The sequence below is a fragment of the Mobula birostris genome, chromosome 5 (assembly GCF_030028105.1).
Source record: "Mobula birostris isolate sMobBir1 chromosome 5, sMobBir1.hap1, whole genome shotgun sequence".
NCBI lineage: Eukaryota > Metazoa > Chordata > Chondrichthyes > Myliobatiformes > Myliobatidae > Mobula > Mobula birostris.
The window spans coordinates 155,248,502-155,256,585 of record NC_092374.1 but is presented as its reverse complement, the minus strand read 5'-3'; the positions used below and the strand labels follow the sequence as shown (position 1 = coordinate 155,256,585).

Here is an 8,084-nt window from a genome sequence, read left to right as displayed (position 1 = left end):
CCCTCCTAATGATTGAGCACATCTACATGAAATGCTGGCGCAGGAAAACAGCATCCGTTATCACGAATCCCACCATCCAGTGGCATGCTCTGTTCTCACTGCTGCAGTCAGGAAGAAGATGCAAGAGGCTCACGACTCACACCACCAGGTTCAGGACCAGTCACTACCCCTCAACCATCAGGCTCTTGAACAAAAGGGAATAAACTTAATTTGCCCATCATTCAAGTGTTCCCGCAACCTATGGACTCGCATCCCAAGGACTTTTCATCTCATGTCCTCGGTATTTATTGCTCATTTATTTATATTATTATTTCTACTGTTTGCATTTGTACAGTTTGTTGTCTTCTGCAGTCTGGTTGAACAATCTAGTTGGGCAGTCTTTCCTTGACTCTGCTATAGTTACTATTCTATCGATTTGTTGAGTATGCCCACAAGAAAATGAGTCTCAGGGTTGCAAATGGTGACATACATGCTGATAAATTAGTTTGATAACAAACTTAGATTGAAATTTGAAGAGCTACACCTGCCCCTTCACCACCATACAGGGTCCAAATAGTCCTTCCAGGTGAGGCAACACTTCAGCTGCAAGTCTGCTGGGGTGATCTACTCTATCGGGTGCAACCACTTCTACGTTGTTGAGACCCGACATCTATTGGGGAACCTCTGTCGACCACCTTTGCTCCATCCACAGCATACATAATTTCCTGGTGGTCAAACATTTTAGTTCCACTGCCCATTCTCAATCCGACATGTTGATACATGGTCTCCTCAACTGCCACCCATGTTGGAGGAATAACAGCTCATATTCCACCTATGTAGCCACCAACCTTATAGCATGAACTTCAATTTCTCCATCCCCTCTCTTTTTGTATTCCCTATTCAGGCTCCACTCTGAACCCTTTTTCCGCTTCTCACCTGCCTATTACCTCCCTCTGGTGCCCCTCTTCCTTCCCTTTCTCCCATGGTCCAGGTTCCTCCATCTTCAGCCTTTACCTTTTCCACCTCTAACCTCCCAGCTTCCTACTTCATAACCCTCCCCCATCTTCCCCCTCACTTGGTTTCACCTGTCACCTTGTAATCCTTCCCCTTCCCCAACTCATTCTGTCTTCTTCCTCCTTCCTTTCCAGTCCCGCTGAAGGGACTTGGCCTGAAACATCGACTCTTTATTCCTTCCCTCAGGTGCTGCCTGACCTGCAGAATTTCTCCAGCATTTTGTGTGTGTTACTCTGGATTCCCAGCATCTGTAGAATATTCTGTATACGAATACATTTTCATTGATTCAATATTTAAGCAAAGACAAACAGATTTTTTTAATATTTCTATAGAACATTAAATGATTAATGCAAGAAAACCCCAGACAGTGCAACATATTCATTCTGATTCCATTTGGTGGGAAACAGGATTTTACTGAAGACCACATTTTGTCCACTTCTGTACCCAAGAATCAACTTGAAAAAAAATTCGCAGATTCCAGAATCTCTCGTTCAGAATTTGCCCATTTGTGTATCATTCACGCTGCTTCCTAAACCAAGAATGCTTTTGCAGAGGTCCTTAACTTTCACCAATAATTCTTTATGCTCAGTTGTCTGACAAATATAACAACCAGTCTTAAAAGGAATACATCACTTCGACAAGTATCCTTTTCCAATACGACTGTTTGAAGGATAAATTGCTCACTATAATTAATGGTGAATGGACTGCAAATTATGTTCAAAACTGCAATATAAGGGGAAAGGAAGACCAGTGAACTATATACAACAATGGACTACTCCCCTTTTAGCACTAATACTCATACAAACAGAATTTCAGAAGCATATTGGTATATCTGTGGATTAAGCACCAGACTTTCAACACATTAGCTTAAAGCACACTGAGCTGGGTATTGCATTCAAAAATAGTTGCCTAGCTTACTTTCATTTGCCAATTTGAAGTGGTTGTAGTAGTTTTCCAGCCTGAATGATTTAACTGCAAAAAACAAAGAAACAGCATTGCAATTGCATTTGATACATATAGCTGATATTCTGTTAATGGACTCCTTAGAACTTAGCTTTCTTCCCATCTAATGAGAGCTTTGTTGTCGGCTGTTGGATTCCATGAGCAGGAAAGGTGCACCCATCAGGAGTGTGTCATTGTGCTGTCCCGGATAATATGTTACATGATAATAAGACAGTTGGGGATGGGGGAGAACAGACAAACTACGAAGATAAGATGGACTCAAGATTCCACGGGGGGGGGGGGGAGAGAGAAAAAGAAGATTGGAACGCGCTAAGAGTTTCAACATAGAAAGTCTTTTTTTGAGGATTTAGATGGACTGGACAAGTCCTCGCCATAACTCGGTGGCTTCCTCTTGATGGTAAGGCACCTGTTGACTGGTTCCAGCATTTGCTCACTTTCAGACATTAAATAGTTGTTCCACAAAGATGGTTTCTTGTGCTGGAGGACAGATAATTCTGAAGGCACTGAAAGGAATGGTGAACTAAAACTGCAAGGGAAAGACCGTTTTTCTTCTGAAGTTTCTTCCTTTTGGCTTGAGGTAACCGAAGATACTGTGAGCAATGAAACTGCGTTTTTCGCCCTGCTCTTTATCTGATCTCCAATGTCAGAGATGGGATTTTGCCTCATTTTCTGCTCCAATCTTTTCTCAGCTTCATTCAAAAGTTCCGTACACTGCACTAGATCTGATGACAAAGATACATCCAAGTCAGAGAGATCTTGGGACAACACAGAGCACTGGGGATTTTGAGTATTCTCAGTTTCATCCAACATGAAATCCAGTTCAGATATCTTTTCTCGATAGGCTGCATCCATTGACGTCTCACTGGAAGTTCTGGAACGCTGACCGTTATTCTCAGCAAGGGAGGGACCATCAAGAACTGGACTACATATTAGATCAGGCATTTTAGCTTTCAATTTGGTGTCATCATACAGAGAAGTCTGAAAGCTTTTTCCTAAGTTATCTTTATGAGCATTTCTATTAGGACCAGACTGACAATCCCAAAGCATCATGCTTTCAGCGGCAACACTGGCATTCTGCGCATGACCATTGACATTCGGCTTTGACAAAATCTGCTCCTCAAAACATGCATTTCTCCAGCAAGCATCATCAAAACAAAGTCTTCTCAAGTAGCCCAACTTCTTGTCTCCATCTCTCTTTTTCATCAGGGGACTAGCTTCGTCGTCTGTGCTGTCGAGGTGCAGTCCGCCTAGTGACATGGACGGCGTGCAGGGGCTTGGCAGTTCAAACTGGATCGCGCTCTCATTCGCGGACAAGGTGCGTTCCTCATCCTTCACATCAGACTTCAGGCAACGTAACACATTCTCAACAGTGGCTGTAGCTAAAGCTCTATTGTCAGCAGGGGCTTGTTTATTCGGGATAGACTCACACGCAGTTTGACTTGTACTTTGGTGGGAGGAGAGGGCAAAGGGTGATTTCGCACTATCTAATTGGCTGACAGATGACTGCTCTATTTCACTGAGGCTTCTCCTCAAGGCCATAATCCTCTTTTCCTGCGGGTCATTGTGACAGTCCCACAGATCGCCGCCACTTCCATTTTCTCCATGCTGACCAGAACCAGATGGTGACTCTGAACAAACTCTCCCACCTTTGTTTTCACTTTGCTCACACTTTCTCTTCAGCCGCTCCATCTGGAACTCCATATCCTCGATGTACTTGTCACTCCTTTCCAAAGCCCTCTTTAGTCGGCTTATCTCACGTTCACATTGTTCCACTTTGGACTGAAGGGCAGCCACTGTGAATCTTCCAAATCTGCAAGCAGATAGAAACTGTTTGTGAAAATGAGGACAGACACTTTTTTTTAAAAAAATCTAATTCTTACCTTTCATCTCTGGCCAGATGCAAAAGCATAGAATAAACTGCATGCAAATGGTTTATGCAAAAGCTGGTTGCTAATGAAAAACTTTTGAACTCATGCCCTCTGCTTTCCAAAGCAACAGCTGCAACAATCTCCAAGATCTCATTGCAGCATGCAGATGACAATTATGTAAAGGTCCTCCCTGGGTGGAGCCTGTGCAGTTGTAAGTTAGAAATCTACAGAAACAGAGTGAGGGTCACAGAAGCGGCGGAGACGGTAGCGGGAGCAGGCGAGGGAAGAGTGGCCATCAATTGACCTCACTGACTCTGGGAGACAGTGAGTCTATTCAGCTCTCTCAACCCAGCCTGGGAGTGGTGCTGATGATGCGGGAGGGTGGGCAATGGCAGAGAGGGGATGTGGAAAGGCCTCAGCCCCACGTGGCAGGGGATACCAGCAAACCTGCAGCAGCCGGCAAGTCCATTCCACTGTGCTCTCGAACATGGCAGGTGTTTGTAATCAGGAGAGGGCCTGTCTGCTTGAGTTTGGGGGCTGAACTCCAAATGTTTGCCGACTCAGGCACTCAAGTAAAATAGGAGGCCACTCGGCCCCTGCTGACCTTCCCCCGTCTCATTCTGCTTCCGAGTCAGTTCTCTATAGCCCTCAATTCCTTGATCTTCCACAAAACCATCTGCAGGTCCTCCCCAGGTGATGGACAGCCTGTACACGAGCGAGTGCTTGGGAGACTGGCAGCATAAACTTGCTGGCTGCTGCAGGGCAGCAGGTATCTTCTGCTGCCTGAGAACTTGGTCCGCGGCTGCATTACCGACTTGCGTACATTTCACAGGAATGGAACCCTGCCGCAACCTGGGGAAGAATTCCATAAATACCTTCCATTTAAAGGCCCGCCAGTGACCTGGAGCCCAGAAATTGACAAGCCTCTATGTGATTCTTGCATGTTGGTTATAAGTGCTTACCCCAGAATTATGCAAGTATATCCCTCGCTCAGAATTCTTCCACTTGTGGAAATATAGGCATTTCTCCCTCGGATCTTATGTTTCAGTAAGACTGCCCTCCCCCTATTTCTCCCAAACTCCGAAGAATACAGACTGAATAAGATCACAAAGTATTTCAATGGTGGTAAGCAAATGGACTGCCCTATGATTTACATTGCCTGCCTAATCAGACTATTGTTTGACTGATGAGCCACACTGGCAGTGGAATAGTCACTACTACATGTGAAGCTGACCAAGGGGTGCTCGGATTGTGATCTACTTAATACCACTGGGAAATTTTAGGCATATGTATTTCAATCTGAAACCCAAGCAAACTTAGGAGAACTGGGTGAGGCGGTTAACTTCATTGTAAAATTGCACACCCGCATTTTCACTGAACAGAACTATTTTATATCTCATGCTACATCTATATTTCTGTTTTTAATTTAACTATCTGCATTTTATTTAGTGCCCTCCCAGGTCATTAATTGTGCAAACGATTATTGCTATAAAACATGATTTACACACTATGTTAATACCCCACTCATAATTTCTGACTCTAACCTCACTAAGAGCTTTTTAAAATGATTGACATTGTTACACAGTCAACTGATAAAAAGCCTGTTTTCCTAAGTGACAGACAGTGAACATGCACAAAAAGAGTTCATTTGATGCATTAGTGGATCCTTTCAATGAAAGCTGAGCTTCAAACAGCTTGATTGACAATGAAAGATTGCTGAGAGATAATTTTAAAAAACTAACATGGCTATTGCATTTGAACAAGTACTCTGAGATGTACATACATCAGTATTCTGCATTAAGAACAAATCCCTTGTCTCAAACAGTATGAAATGATTTTCATCTCACTCACACACACATGCAAGATGGATCTAAATTCATAACCTTTGGGAAAATCTACATGTCTTGATTCATGTTGGATAGCTTCTCCTGCATTTGATCAAAAAATAAAATCACTACCTTGCCAAAAAAGTGTCTGGGCATTCCTGGAGCAATGACTGAGCAGCATTCAAGAATGAAGGCAAACTTACAAAATGATAAATTGTCTTTCTGCTTTATTCTACACACTTCTCAAACTAAAGCTACAAATCAAAGTAGCAAATATTTAAGGGCTACAATTTTGGATGTACAAACTACTGGATTAATTTTGAGTAATCCACATTAAGTACGAATGTGAGGTACAGCTTCAGAGAAGGTCAATCTAAAAGTCTACACGACAATATTAAGTAAAAGGATCAAGAACTCAAAGAGTTTGGTTGCAAATGTGTGGAGAGGCAGAAGTTTAGGGAGGAAATTCCACAGCTTGGAGCCAGTAGCCAAAGGCACACCATCAGTGGAGAGATCAAGTTAGGCATCATCATAAGGTCAAAACTGGAAAAATACAATGAAAAGTTAATTAAAATATAGGGATAAGTAAAGCCATGTAAGAAAAAAAAAGTTGAGGGAAAAGCTGAGGAATTGCTCAACCGAAATCCATTACAACTGGTCGTAAATGAAGCAACAACATTACATGGGTTTCAGGGACAAATTTACAAATGAGGTACAATTACAACAAAGCTGGGGTGACACAGAGCAACTCAAAAAGCAAGCTCTGGATCTCCTTGTTTAACTCCACAACTGCAAACTCTAGAAGGTACAGCCCAATTCATTTAACAGCGAGTACTCCTTCATCAATACGAGGTAAAACCCAGGATAGTCAGCCGCCATCCAGTAAGAACATAGAACAGAAATCTACAGCACATTACAGGCCTTTCGGCCCACAATGTTGTGCTGACCAGGTAACCTACTCTAGAAACTGCCTAGAATTTCCCTACTGCATAGCCCTTTAGTTTTTCTAAATTCCAGGTGCCTATGAGTTTCTTAAAAGACCCTATAATATCCACCTCTACTACCATCACTGGCAGTGCTTACCATGCACCCACCACTCTTTGTGTGAAAAACTTACCTCTGACATCCCCCATGTATCTACGTCCAAACAGCTTAAAACTATGCCCCCTCGTGTTAGCCCTTTCAGGCCTGGGAAAAAACTCCAACTATCTATATGATCAATGCCTCTCATCACCTCTATCAGGTCACCTCTCATCCTCCATCGCTCCAAGGAGAAAAGGCCAAGTTCACTCAACCTATTCTCATAAGACACCCTCTCCAATTCAGGCAACATCCTTGTAATTCTCCTCTGTACTCTCTCTATTGTATCCACATCCTTCCCGTAATGAGGTGACCTGAACTGAACACACTACTCCAAGTGGGGTCTAACTAAGGTCTTATGTAGCTGTCACATTACCTTGCGACTCTTAAACTTAATCCCATGGTTGATGAAGGCTAACACACCATATGCCTTCTTAACAACACTGTCAACCTGCGCAGCAGCTTTGAGCGTCCTATGGACATGGACCTCAAGATCTCACTGATCGTCCACAGTGCTAATAATAGAAACATAGAAAACCTACAGCACAATACAGGCCCTTCGGACCACAATGCTGTGCTGAACATGTACTTACTTTAGAAATTACCTTGGGCTACCCATAGCCCACTATTTTTCTAAGCTCCATGTATCCATCCAGGAGTCTCTTAAAAGACCCTATTGTTTCCACCTCCACCACCGCCACCCCATTCCACACAGTCACTGCTCTCTGCATAAAAAAACTTACCCCTTACATCTCCTCTGTACCTACTTCCAAGCACCTTAAACCTGTGCCCTCTCGTGCTGGCCATATTATATTCTGTCCTTAAATTTCACCAAACAAAATGAACCACTTCAGTTATTTGGGTTGAATTCCACCTGCTACTTCTCAGCCCAGTTCTGCATCCTGTCGACGTTCCACTGTAACCTCTGACAACTCTCCAGACTATCCACAACATCCGCAACTCGTGTCATCAGCAAACTTAGACCACAAGATCATGAAACCTAGAGGCAGAACTAGGCCATTCAGCCCAACAAATCTCCCCCATTATTTGATCATGGCTGATTTATTTTCCCTCTCAATCTCATTCTCCTGCCTTCTTCCCATAATCTTTGACATCCTTATGAATCAAGAACCTATCAACCCCTGCTTTATATTTACCCAAATACAGCCTCCAAAGCCATCTGTTACAATGAATTCCAGACTCAGCAACCTCTGGCTAAATAGATTATGAAGGCATTAGACAGGAACCAAGAGCAGCTAATTGGGAACTTTTTTTTCTGGCAAATCCACATCAGAGATCTGGAGTGTGTTGAAAGATCAACTGCACAGAGTACAGGAAAGGTATGTTCCTATTA

General features: G+C 43.2%; 1 protein-coding gene across 2 annotated transcripts in view; it reads right to left on the bottom strand.

Annotated features, from left to right (window-relative positions):
- Nucleotides 1-1,219: 1,219 nt before the first annotated feature.
- obi1 (ORC ubiquitin ligase 1) overlaps nucleotides 1,220-8,084 on the bottom strand; it is a 48,921-nt gene continuing 42,056 nt past the window's right edge. For both annotated transcript variants that reach the window (XM_072257296.1, XM_072257297.1), the window contains exon 6: nucleotides 1,220-3,766. In XM_072257296.1, the coding sequence (XP_072113397.1) occupies nucleotides 2,275-3,766 (1,492 nt within the window). In that variant the 3' untranslated portion in view covers nucleotides 1,220-2,274. The remainder of the gene's footprint in view (nucleotides 3,767-8,084) is intronic.